Source organism: Cydia pomonella, chromosome 1 (assembly GCF_033807575.1).
Source record: "Cydia pomonella isolate Wapato2018A chromosome 1, ilCydPomo1, whole genome shotgun sequence".
Taxonomy (NCBI): domain Eukaryota; kingdom Metazoa; phylum Arthropoda; class Insecta; order Lepidoptera; family Tortricidae; genus Cydia; species Cydia pomonella.
In genome coordinates this window covers 29,254,018-29,268,214 of record NC_084703.1, presented here as the reverse complement: position 1 = coordinate 29,268,214, position 14,197 = coordinate 29,254,018, and the positions used below count along the sequence as shown (strand labels likewise).

Below are 14,197 nucleotides of genomic sequence, written 5' to 3'. Positions count from 1 at the left end.
ATATATTTCTAAGTGGCTAAATCATGACATTGGTGGACACGAAGCGATATTGTTTGCAATAAGAAAGCCGATGTATGTAATGAGTGTAATGACTAATGCACACGAGTTTGATACGTCGTTTTTCAACACACTTGCGAAGAAAAAAAGCGAAGTTTATCTATTCAGTCAAATTTTCATTTCTTGAACAGTAAAAGTACAATTTTCATACTTTGGTGGCTTACAGTTTTGACATCGAATAATCGCACCAAAGCGTGCTTGGCTTGTTGGTTCGCCAGTTTATTGAAAAAAGCTAAAACACGTTTTCCGAGAAAGACTGGGCAAGCTAGCAAACTAGCAATCACTAGTTTTCCTTTATACAAAAGTTTTGTATGCCGCCAAGTATTTTTCACTCGATGCTGATGGTGGCAAGCTATCGTTCGCGGTTCTTGTCTCTAACAGCGTTAAAGGGTTTAGCAGGATAGCCTTTGAAAAATTGCCCCCAGCGTTTTTGATTCGAAACTATAACCAAACAATGCCTTTTGAAGGGCCCCTGCACAAAGTTCCATCCCTCGGTTACTACCTGGGGGTTGAAAATACCCAATTAACTCCAAAATTGTTTTATTTTATTTCTCCTAAACTATAAAAGTGATCAATTTCAAATTTTCTACTAATAGTATTGTAAATAAAAGCTACATGTCAAAAAAAATTGACCCTCTCTTTATTATTATTTATTTATTATAACATGATCAGCTCGTGGTACAAACACCTTTTTTTTAAATATGAATTTACTAATCTACATCATATTAAATTTTCATCGACATAGCCAAGATTCATTACGAAATTAATACGAATGGGTTCTTTGGTACAGTCAAGTGCAAAAATAAGTATCGAATAAATCGTCTCATAAATATGGTACTACGCTCTTATTACACTGGAATAAGATGCTCAGAATCAGAATCAAATTTTTTTTTGCTAAAACATGGTACAAAAGGTCATGCATATAAAAAAGGAACTAAATGTTTCTGAAGAACTCTGAGATTGGATTGGAGAATCCAAAAAAGTTTATAGGACATTTTCGTCTTTAAATATGATCAGAAAATATACTATTAAAATCTCTCGCAATGCTCACGGGCACCGTGTACAAGGACAGCTACAATATTGCCATTTAGATTCTTACTTTCTTACAGATTTTTACCCTACCGGAAAAAGGACCGCGCGATGACTGCTAATGCCGTAGCAAATGAACAAAAAGCTACCAAAGTACTCGGCTTGGTGTTTTTTACATTCGTGATATGTTGGGCTCCATTTTTCCTACTAAATATCCTATTTGCTTCGTGTCCGACTTGTTCTGTTCCAGGTAAACAATCTCACAGGTATATTTCAGACTTGATTCTTATTCTTAAGTATTTTTATTTGTGGGACTTTTAAGAATAACTAATAAAAAAATAAATAAAGTGTATATAAATTTACTTAGCAAATTATTTCAATATTCATGTCCAAAGATTACTAAAAAACCGGACAAGTGCGAGTCGGACTCGCCCACCGAGGGTTCCGTACTTTTTAGTATTTGTTGTTATAGCGGCAACAGAAGTACGTCATATGTGAAAATTTCAATTCTATCACGGTTCATGAGATACAGCCTGGTGACGGATGGACGGACGGACGGGCGGACAGACGGATGGACAGACGGACAGACGGACGGACAGCGGAGTCTTAGTAATAGGGTCCCGTTTTACCCTTTGGGTACGGAACAACTGACTGAGCAGCATTTTTTTTAACCTGACTTGGGCTCTATACCACTTTGGGCAAAAGAGCAATAGGACCACACGGGGGAGACACGGAGATACATTGCGGGGAGAAGTTAGCCTCTAGATAAGAAAGAACCCTTCCATGTCACTATCGCATCACACTTGATGGGTTTTGCTACACTGGAATACTCCTAAAGTGTTGGCGCTCCAGCGAGATCAGTTGAGCGGGGGCGTAAAGGAAATCGAACTAATGGAAATTTTGTCGCTGTTTCGCTACACCTATGCAAACCGAGAAGACTCTAGCATAACGGCGTAGAGCGCAGGCACTGATATTTATATACTTACGGCCGCCGGCTGCGCGGTAACCCGATTTAGCCTGATGTTTCACGAACGGCGCTCCTCGCCGAGACTGAAGTTAAATATCTGTAAATAAAGAAAATAATTTTAGCTATCTGTAGAAATAAGTATTGTAAGCATTGGGCCTTGAATTAATGAAATATTAATGTTCAAATATATTTTTATATGGGAATCAGACTTTCGTTAGAGATAACTTTCGTATTTGTATATTTACTGAAATAATATTTTCTGCTCAAACTAGTATCGTAGGATAGATAAATTATCATATCGTAGGATAGATTAAACTTTCTGAAAATATACGGTTTATTGCTGAAAACCCAAGCTTTCCCGAGAAAAACCCAAAAAAGTACTTAAATACGGGGAATTCTATGCCTAATGCGAGAAAGGGAAAACTAAAAAAGGAAAACTGAAAGGCTTTTGAGATTTCGTACGAAAAATGAAGGTAAACGTCGTATCTATGGAGTGTGGAATTAAGAGGAGTAACATCTCTTATGGTAGAACTGTTGCAAAAGTGTCCAGCTGTCAGCTATAAATAATAGTTCCAAATCTCTCCAGAGTAGCGCTAGAGTAGCTAAGAACCTAGGCGCTATTGACGGAGTGAAGTGCGCTGTCTATGATTTGATTTTTTTGTTCAAGTATTCTAGGTATTGTAGCGCCACCTATTTAAGGTTTTTTGATGACAGTTTTTGGTACATGGAGATTTATTTCCTTACCTCCACCTTCCGTAGTCGTATCGGATTAATCTGTCAAAGGAAAAGCTGAGGAGAGACATGCATGGAAATTTGATACCATGGCATACTAATAAAAAGTTAGAGTTTGTTTTAATACCTTCAATCAAGCAATAACATTTGATAGGCTACAAGACCTGATATTTTAGATAATATTGCATGTATTTTACATCGGGTTTAAATGTAATTGGCGATAAATATAAACTTGGATAGCAGAATATATAATAGCAAAATATAGTTGTCCATTTAAAAAAATACCCCTAATCGTCAATTTAGTTTTAACTTATATATGTATAAAGTAACGAACATGGGATTTTTTACTGTTGTAGCTCTCACATTTTGAATAGAAGAAAAAAGAATATTCAATACCAAATACGGAGCTAGTCATTTATTTTTTAGATAACGTGGTGGACGTCTGCCTCTGGCTGGGATATGTCTCATCGACTATCAATCCCATCATCTACACCATTTTCAATAGAACGTTTCGAGCTGCATTCCTACGGTTGCTTTGCTGTCAATGTTCAAGGTTAGTAAAACATTTTTATAGGATATATCCGGACCTAAGTACTTGAGAATATAAATAACAATGTCTATTATAGAGCTCTGTTATAAAAAGTCGTATTGTCAGATAATCTTACTTTTGAGTTTTAGGCTCAAACCTAATAAAAGTACAGTCGAGTTCAAAAATATGTATACATTTAACCTTAATCCCAATGTAGCAAGAAGTAGAGTGACACGTTTCAGTTAAAAAAAAAGTTAATAAACGTTGTCTTCTGCGCTACTCTCATTGAATCCTCTACTTTTTTCATGAGTAAGCATCGGAGTTTTCATCGCACGGTAAGATTTTAGTGAGCGATGGAGTCTATGTTAACATTAAAATTAAAGTCATAGTGATCCTGATACTCATTCAGGAATTTTAGCATATTATGCCCTACAATGATTTGTGTAATGTCATCTTGAAAATTGAAATTTGAAAAGAGCGTCTTATAGAAATTGTGGTATGTTGTAATTTTGATAAGTTCATAATTATCTGTGTTCCCAGATGGGTTTTGTGTTCCGTTACGCGACCTCTTAAAAATAGTACGCAAATTTAAGTTTGAGTATGCAGTGCAAAGTTTACTGTGAATTAGTAGTTTATGCAACTGGTGCATAATGAGAGGCCTTAAAATTCGAGTGTGGTTTTATAAAACGAGAATTATGTACAGTTGCATATATAGTTTTCAAATAGTGACGTAAAGGTAACTACGTAAACCTAAACTGAGCATCGCCTGACATGCTCTTGGCTGGTTTTTATCAAGTAAATATTGAGTGTTGTTCCCAGGCGCGGGCGCTGCACGCTGTATAGATCCGCGGTGGGGTCCACACGCAGCGCTTCGCAGTTATGCGCGCAGTCGGCGTTACCGTTGGCTATATCACTCCGCCCCTCGAACATGAATGAAGGGGCAGTGCCCAATACCATCGAGACTATTATGATTGAACCAACATTGCCAAACTTTCGTCACTATTAGTTACCTACTACAACGCTACCATATATAAATGTGATCAATAAATTATAATACAGGATAGCCCAAAAATACGTTGACAAAAATTTATTATTTTTATACAGTACAAACGGTGCTATTTTTTCGCACTAGTGCGATAATTAGCACATTACGTAACTATGACAAGAATTTAAAAGGTCTACAAATGTACTATAAAATGTTGTACGATACATGTGCGAATAGGTAATTCGCAACTCGTGTCGATATCAAACACTCCCTTCGGTCGTGTTTTCGCCACTCGTTTCGAATTTCCTATTTTTCGCATTTGTATCGTAATGTACAATTATTACATACCTACATGATAATATGAAGTTTTCCGCCCAAAAACATATTTATTTTAAGATAGTTTATTTTTGTCTTTGATATGTAGTACTTACATTTTAACAACCGTTTAAAATTTTGAACGATATGCCGCAGCACCTCCAAGGTTATTGATGCCTACTCTTTGGTAATTGTTGCTTTCTGAGCGTCTACACTTTTGTGTTTAGTGACATTCTATGGTTGACCACAAACTATAATCCATTGGACCAGACGAGTAGGTTAGCCACTCTTTTGAGCTTATGAATTCGGAAAAATTATCTTTACACCACTACTGCACCCTACGGCACTACTAATTAATTCGTGCACTACCTGTTATAAAAACTTACTGTTCGTTATGTCCTGCTACCCTAAGGTTGTCTGGCAGAGATGCTTACAGCGATAAAACCGCCTGTTGCTACCTTTCTTGGCACTGTAAATCTGTTTATACATTTGTTTTCTTTGTGGCGCAATAAATAATATTTACTTACTACGGGCCCTGTGAAATGGTCATGATGGAATTTTCACGGCTGGTTGCCAAGGAAGAAATACGGCTCAACTGAATACCTACGGCTTTTGGCTGTCAGGAAGCCTTTACAGGGCGACTAGAAGAGTACATTCTCTGTCATTTTGGTGATTTGGTAAAAATATTTTTTCCACTTTTCAGTAGCAGCACGTTGCTTATTTGAAAGACGCACATATCTGTCGGCGAACAACAATACCTAATAACTAAATCCTTAAAACAAACTATTTCAAAATGTATAAGAATATAACAGAAAACCAAATGAATTCGTACAGACGTCTAAGTTCAAAGTTTTTATTTATTAATTTTATCAACGTACGTTTGGGTCACGGTGTAGGGGAGACTTGGATATTTCGTACCACCCCTAGTTTTCCCATTAAACCTTTGAACGCCAAGAGCCACTAAAGTGGTCGTGTGCTGTTGTGCCTACTACGCCAACGACCACTAAAGGGGTCATGGCAGATGCTGTCAAAGCACTTTTTCTGTTGACAGATAAGTTTTAAATTCGTTTCTCACTAGTTGCGAAAGCGTTCAAAAGTTTAAACAAACTAGTTTTTTTTTCAATTCAATTCAATGCATTTATTTGTCGAAAAGCAGGTAGTGTTACAAACAGGTGTTACATACAGATAATTAAGTGCTCCACTTTTGGCCATATTATGAGGCATACAAATATTTAACGTGAGTGGCGGTGTAGCTCATGAGATTCAATGTAGGTATTTGTCATCATCAAAATAATAAATTTCAACTATTTACATACACATGCTTATCAATTAATGTAAAAATTCTAATTTTTAAATGTCAAATTAAGGTATATATTTAAATTATATAATTTAGATAATATATGTATTACAAAAACATGCATCAAAAAAGTTCGCTGTCGTTTAAATATTCGTATATGTCATAGTAGCACTTGGTTTTCAATAAAGTTTTTATCGTATTGCGGAATCTGTTTATCGGTAAAGTTTGTATCGATTCTGGTAGTTTGTTAAAAAATCTAACAGCCATGCTAAAAATGCATTTTCTAAAAAGTGCGCAATGTGCACGTGGATTTAAAAGTGTATCTCTTTGCCGGAAAGTACGTGCCGGGTTGGGCTGTTTTTTAGAAAAACGACTGTCATATTTTTTTACGAATATTAGGCACTCCAGTATGTATAAAGAAGGGACAGTCAATATGCCAAGGTCTTTAAAGAAGGGTTCGCAGCTTTCCCAAGTCCGTATTCCGACAATGGCACGTATGCACCTTTTTTGCATACCAAATACTTGGTGCCAATTTGTTGAGTTACCCCAAAAAATAATGCTGTACGTGATTAATGATTGGACATGGCCGTAGTAAGCAGTAATTGCAGTCTCTCTGTTCACAAGTTTTACAAGTTGTCTGAGGGGATAAATAAACCCATTAATTTTGGCGCAAAGTATTTCAATGTTATATTTCCAGTTACAATTTTTATCTAGATAGACGCCTAAAAATTTTGTTTCATTAACTAATTCTAATTGTTCATTTTTAAATTTAATGTCTAATGTGTGAGGTTTTGCTTGTGGTTGTTGAAATAGTACAATTTTTGTTTTTGATAAATTAATAATTAAATTGTTTTTCTCAAGCCATTGCGTTGCATTTTCTAAAACAGTCGTCACTTCTTTTTCTAACGAGTTTAAATCAATCGAAAGCCTAAGTTTATTTATACGTAATTCACCAAACAGTGCTCTCATGGAATTAAGCTCAATAATCTTGTAAAGTTGTATGCAAATAGGAGTATATTTTTATTATAATTTACGTCCTCCACCAAATGCATGATCTACTCATATCAAACAACTAAACGTCTGCAAAAGATGATACACAAATACGAGTATAGCGCCACCCGCGCGCCTCTGCGCTGCATCTTATTCCTTGAACATCGTTGCGTGGCTGCTACACAAATTTACGTACGATCGTCATGAGAGAGTTAGCGCGGGGACAGAGCGCTTAGCTCAGCCGCGAGGCACCGATGCTCAAGGGCATCGGACCGACCTATCGTCTTAAAATTTGACCAATTTTTATGTTTTTTACATTGATTGTTTTAAATAAAGCTAGTTGTTTAAATCGTACTATTCGTACTCCTCACTGGCATAGGTATGATTTAAACGACAAATTATTTATGATTCGTATAACTATGACTTCAAATTCTCGTAGTATCAATTTGTTATTTAAACTTAAAATAAGCAATAAACTTGCAAAATAATTTTAATATCGGTGGTACGATTTAACCAATTCGTTGGCTAAATCGTATCGATGGCAGTGCTTCCGAAACAATGTATTTTGACTTAATTTAATCCCAGATTTTTTTATATGTATAAATTGCAAACACATTTGTATCAAAAAATCCACGTTTAAATAAAAACTGGTACGATATAACCGACTCTCCCCTATATCTGTAGTTTTTTCAGCTTTTTGGAGTACTTTTCATACCATTCGTATCAAGGATGGACATTTATTTACGCACATACATAACAGTGTTTGAAAATGAAAATTTCAAACTCAAAATGGTATCTATATTATTCACTATGATTTTATCAATTTTATTACAAAAAACTTATGTGATTGACCAATAAATGCAAAATAAATTAAGCAAATATGCCATAAAGCTGCAAAAACTTGTGTATGGAGAGGCACACATTGTCTTGTAAGGAATTAGAATAAGCTTGTACCTATTGTAGCAGATTGATCATTAAATTCTGTTATACATGAAAAATAGAATAACAAAACACAGGAGAACCTTAATAACTAACTGAGGACGGACGGTCATCCATTGCCTCACAATGGTTTTTGCATTGCTCACAAATTTGCCTCCAAATTTGTGAGCAATGCAAAAACCTGGCAAAAAGATCGCAGTCTGGAGCCGACTGGAGAAGTGCGTTTCTGATGTAGTGCAAAGCACGAACCAGTGGTGATTGCCTGTACGCCTTCGTGCGCGCTTTAGGAGCCGCAAGTAAGTCGCGATTACGAGGCCTAAAATTGAACTTTGCCACGGACAGAGGAGGTGTACCAGCTGTGAGAGCAGCTGAGGGCAGTCTGAATCTCCACGTAATCAAAGTCGAGGCAATTAACGCCCATCGAGGTGCATTATTTACGCCGCTTTGGTATCGAAAATCACATCTCGCTCGACTTGTATTCCTTTTTTTAATACCACGTCGGTGGCAAACAAACATATGGCCCGCCTGATGGTAAACAGTCACCGTTGCCTATGGACGCCTGCAACTACAGAGGTGTTATAGTTTCTATTTTTCTCCGTGAGCTTCTACGGATTATCGTCTTATCTATTGTTTAAAAACCGCAAAGGCGCGTGCCACTATGAAAAAATGGTCAGGCCGCATAGGTAGCGTTTATTGAATTACTACTCTATTGAGCACGGAATAAGATTCATTTATTTGAATCACTATCTAAACGCGTCTTTAAGTTACCTGTTCCGAGGGTTAACACTGCTTTTCGGAGACGTTTTGGCGACGTCCTCTGCTCTTCGATTTACAACACGGCCGTAAAGTTCCAGAGCGAATTAATTAATTGGACTGCGCAAGTAGCCAAAAGGTTATACTCTTCAACTGGTTGTTGTCACTTGATTATAGCGAGACTGAGTCATTACTCCTAAGAATTGTTTAACATTAACTTTATTAATTATATAAAATGAACTAGACTAAAATATTAGTATACAACCGAAATTATAAAGTAATAGTAATAATGAAACAATAGATATATAGTTTAATACTGAAAATTGCATGTATCAACATAGGTATAAACCTGAATCTCATATTTAATATATTTTAGTTTTTCGTTGACTTGCATGACATTTAAATGTACTTCTGGTCTCCCGCGATACAGGCCTAGCCTAGTGCGGGGACTCCTGGAAATTCTGTTGTCAATCTAGTTATGCATCAACTAAAAACAACTGCTGTATACTTTTTCTGTGTCCTATTTTGTGCAATAAACATATTTTTTTGTCTTTATCTTATCTTTTAGTAAGCAGTATACTAAATAATTAATATTTATGTTATTCTCTTAAATTTAAATTCTCACATTAAAGCTGGTTTAGCAAAAGCTTACTAAATAGCAAATTTAGTTTATTAAAATAAACTTAAATTACAATTTTAATTTAAGGGGTTTTTAGTACTAGGTGTACTATGTAGCAAATTTATTTTGAATTCTAAGTAAAATTTGAGGAGTGTTGAGATTGTCTATGATTCCATAAACAAGCGAATGAGCTGACAGCCTTCACTCACTCCATTCTCGAATCAAAGCCAAGAAATATGTATATTTTATATCAATAAAAATACTACAGTAAAAACCATGTGCGGACTCTTCAATGTTTAATTAAAATAACACGTAAACTTCAATAGCTGAGGTCTTCGAGCAACACCGGCTTCCGACACGTCGGAAGGGAGGAGCCCAAGCGATATCTTACCGTACAAATTATTCTGCCGTTTTTTGCGGGGGCAAAACGTGCACACATTCACACTTTTCACTCACTATATACAAAATCCAAACATTCACACTTTTCACTCACTATATACAAAATCCAAACATTCACACTTTTCACTCACTACATACAAAATCCAATTTGTAATGACGACACAACTACATAGAAAACGTCGAAGACAAAGCTTGCACACCTCGATCTCTTTTTGTTTACGGACAAGTCACAACATGCACCGCCATAGGTACAGTTGTACCTATGTTTCGGCAGAGGAGATATAGTACGAATGCCGTCTCTCTTCCCGGTGTTGCTCGAAGGCTGAGGTATAAATGGAAAGGGATAGAATTTGGTGAGTCAGAAAGGGGGGTGGTCAAAAAGGATGGGTCTAAATTTACACCGACATCGTTTTGGCTGATACAAAGTCGGTGTTTTTTGGAAATATGAATATTGAGGCCTCTCTGCGTTTTAAAAGAGTTATCGCAATGTACTGTAAAGGGATACGGTCTATCTGAAGGGAATGTAAACGCTCCAGGTAGTTTTTTGATAGTATTTATATATTTTTTCTTCAAACTAATAACAGAAATATCGACTAACGTAGATGCGCTTGCCTCTTTCAGAATCAAAGAGCATATTATCACTACGTTCTAAGAGACGGAACTTCATACTACGTACTTAAGTGTCAAACGGTTTGGTTTGACGTCTGACGAACGAGAGTTATGCCTACCAACATAATGAAAATTAGCTTATGGAAAGTAACGGCGATTTACATTCGCGGTAAACTCTCTCACGCGAATGTAATTGCGCCATATTTTTTTTTTTTTTTTATACTACGTCGGTGGCAAACAAGCATACGGCCCGCCTGATGGTAAGCAGTCTCCGTAGCCTATGTACGCCTGCAACTCCAGAGGAGTTACATGCGCGTTGCCGACCCTAAACCCGCCCCCCCTAGTTGAGCTCTGGCAACCTTACTCACCGGCAAAAATAGTGAGTTACCGAAACGATAAAAACTATTGCTGTGAAAAATCGATAATAGTGAGATCCCGAAACGATAAAAACCAAAATGACAGAAAGTAGTGCTGCGAAAAACCGAAGATAGTGATCTCCCCAACCGATAAAAATCATTCTTGTGTGAAGATTGTAATCCTACCTAAATTATGATATTTTTTATCATAGAAAATGAAACACCAGTGAGTTAATAACAACTTTATTAATTTCTTAAGTTGATATATACATATTTGTTATTATTGCACAATTTGAATACTGAATGTACCTATATGTATGCTGTACTATATTTTTACACGCTGAACTTTACAAAATATATTCTGGTAAAACTTAAAAACGGATTCACTGTACTCGTTACAAAATCTCTTAATGGAAAGCTTTTATTAATCTTAGAATCAATATATATTTCACCACACCAGCTGGCTCTCTTGAATATTCAAAAACTGATGAGAAAGTTGCATTTTATCCACATGTGGGGCAAAGCAATCTGATGCAAATTTGGAGTTATGTCCTTAAGTCTGCTGCTAGAATTGACTTTTAAAAGATGATTTTGAATGATACAGTATTAAATGACGTTCATTTGGTTTTGGTTTGGTTTGTTTTTGTTTGATATTTTACAGCTATTATTTTCCTCGCGTTGGTGTGGTGAAAAATGTTGTGTTTCACTCGATGGCATAATTTGATTCACCCTCGTGCCTTGAAACCCTCGCAACGCTCAAGTTTGCAATCTTTCGCTTGCTCGGGTATCAATTATCACGAGCGGCTAAACAACAACTTTGCCCCCTTGTAAAACAAATAACTATAAAGGTAAATACAAATATAACTGTAGGAAGGAAGTAGGAACTAACTATGAATTAAGGTCACACTTAACAGTCGAAATGAGGTAGGTAACTAAGTGTGTGTGAGTAATAGTGTATGTTAATTATTACGCTATGATCTGAGGGCCTACCGCGAACCACGTTCGACGTGTTGCCTCCCTGTCACATTTACGTCCGAATTTACAAGGGCGAGAGAGAGGCAACACGTCGAACGTGGTTTTCGCGGTAGGCCCTCTGATCCTTATTAACTCCTGAAGCGGAATGGCTACAGAATCACAATCTCCAAGTTAATACGAATAAAACAAAACTCACAAAACTCATTCAGTTTAGTTTAGACCATATCAAAAAGAACCTATAACTCTTATTGAAATAAAAAAAGATTTAAATGTTGAAAAAATGTCGACTTTACATTGTAAGGAACCACAAAAAATAATTAAAAGGTTAAATAACACATAGAACACACAAAATTGACATCATTTGTTTGAGGGATACTATAAAATAGATGACTTCTTGGGAGACAAGGAACCATGGCCATTATGGCCAAGTATCCAGCCTCGGAAGCTGTCATAGTTTTTCTAGCAGTGTCCCGGAGAGGCATAGGGTGTTGTTGTTACTGACTGTTCAACCTTATGTATTTATGTTTATTATGTTTAGTTATTTTGATTACGACATTAACTTATTAGATACATAGTAGTTATGTATTCTGTAAGATTGTTAGCTTAACAGTCTTTTGATTGACGTGAAACATGTATTTCATACACTTTTTTATTTTTTAAATCTTTGACACTCGGAGAGCCTTTACACCTCCAAATCTTATTAATGTGTATCTTTCTTAGACCATGGGGACCTTATACATCTCTTAACTTAATGTATTAACCGTGGAGACTATACGCCTCTGTAATATTGCATCATATACTTGACTTTGGATACATACTAGTTATGTATTCTGTAGCATTAGTTCACGACACTGCTAGCTTAACAGTCTAGACGCGATTGATTTATTTAGAATGTATACTAAATAAATCAATTTATTACAGTTGGAGAGACTTATACAAGATATCGCAACTTTTGCAATAATCTAATTAAAAAACTAAAACGAAAATTAGAAAGAGATAATTTAATGCAATGTTCTAAGAATTTTGCACGCCAATAAATGACTGAATGTAAATGCAAACCCGAATTATCACCCTAACATCTTGTAACTTTTGTACCTACGTTCTTGCAAATAAACATTTATCTTTATCTTAAAACTACAAATCTCTGTGGAACCCAATTAAATCTGTCACACCAAGCTAAACTCAAAATATAGAACTATTAAATACGAAATATACTCCTAACGAGTCAGTAAACTGTCAATGTTTTCTTTGCTGATGTTGGCCTTGCCAATGCCTTTCATTAGCAGAGGATATTTTTTACAGAGCCCCAGAAGTAACAACCAATAAGAACGAGACTTTAATAAATTCTGTAGCAACACCCTTTGTACTGTTACCCGCTGACCCCGTTGACGCTAGAAGTATTATTATGGGACTAAAAACGGACAGTGCTCCAGGGTTCTCTCAGCTTCCTGTCACAGGCATTATTCATACTTACTAAGAAGTCCCAACCATGAGTGTTATGTTGTACTATTTAACGAAATAAATGCCTTTTGATTTTAAAGCTTGGCTCTACTTAATATGTATATCTCATGATCTGATAATTTTTTTACAGTGCGAGCCTAATGGTTTCGTCTTGGCAACATTTTACATGAAAAAGTTTTTGGTGGTATTAGTATTATTGACAATGACCGAGTTCAACATAATCTTATCGTATACCTTTAAACGACCAATTCTTGTATATAAATATTTATTTATAGATCAAATTTGCTATATGGGGGTTTTCGGGGGCGAAAAATTGTTCTAGCAAGGTCTTATCTCTGGGAAAACGTGCATTTTTTTTAGCTTTTATGTTTTCCGAGCCAACAATGGTTAATTGCAATTAACGTTCGGCCAACATTGTTCCGATCAAAACTCGGTCTCCCAGATATTAAATATGTTAATTTTCAACAAGATATAAATGATCCTGAATCTGTATTCTAACTTCTAAGTAATTAGTAATTAATTAGTTATGGCAGTTCTGGGTTACTTTTTTATTAGGCTTACTATATCCCTCATCCTACTTCATCTGTACACCTATGGTAAACATAGATACCATGTTGTAAATATGGATTTAAAAAAATCAGTTTGTCTGGTTAAAGTCCTACTTATTAGGCAAAAACTTATAAAGTAAACTCGATTTCACTTTCTTAAGCTTCTTCAGCAATCCTTTCTTCGTTGTATTGTAATCTGTAACAAGTAAAATTATTTTAAAAGTAACTCCGGAAGTCGTTCTGGTTTCTTAAATTCATCCCTACAATCAACTAGGAACCCTTATAGTTTCGCCATGTCCGTCTGTCTGTCTGCCTGTCTGTCTGTCCGAGGCTTCGCTCCGTGGTCGTTAGTGCTAGGAAGCTGAAATTTGGCATGGTTATATAAATCGATAAAGCCGACAAAGTCGTACAATAAAATCTAAAAATTTAATCTTTTTTAGGGTACCTCCCCTACACGTAAATTGGGGGTGTTTTTTTTTTAGCTTCAACCCTACAGTGTGGGGTATCGTTGGAAAGGTCTTTCAAAACTAATAGGGGTATACAACAAATTTTTTTTTTAAAGTGAATATATTCGGAGATAATCGCTCCGAAAGAAAAAAACTCCCCCCCTCTAACTTTTGAACCATAGTTCCAAAAA

General features: G+C 36.0%; 1 protein-coding gene and 1 long non-coding RNA gene across 3 annotated transcripts in view; one reads left to right on the top strand and one right to left on the bottom strand.

Annotated features, from left to right (window-relative positions):
* LOC133527923 (5-hydroxytryptamine receptor 2A) overlaps positions 1-5,726 on the top strand; it is a 63,862-nt gene extending 58,136 nt beyond the window's left edge. For both annotated transcript variants that reach the window (XM_061865126.1, XM_061865121.1), the window contains exons 8-10: positions 1,167-1,336; positions 3,212-3,338; positions 4,134-5,726. In XM_061865126.1, the coding sequence (XP_061721110.1) occupies positions 1,167-1,336; positions 3,212-3,338; positions 4,134-4,320 (484 nt within the window). In that variant the 3' untranslated portion in view covers positions 4,321-5,726. The remainder of the gene's footprint in view (positions 1-1,166; positions 1,337-3,211; positions 3,339-4,133) is intronic.
* LOC133528198 (uncharacterized) overlaps positions 1-14,197 on the bottom strand; it is a 149,635-nt gene that overhangs the window by 86,660 nt on the left and 48,778 nt on the right. The gene's annotated exons all lie outside the window — the stretch shown is intronic.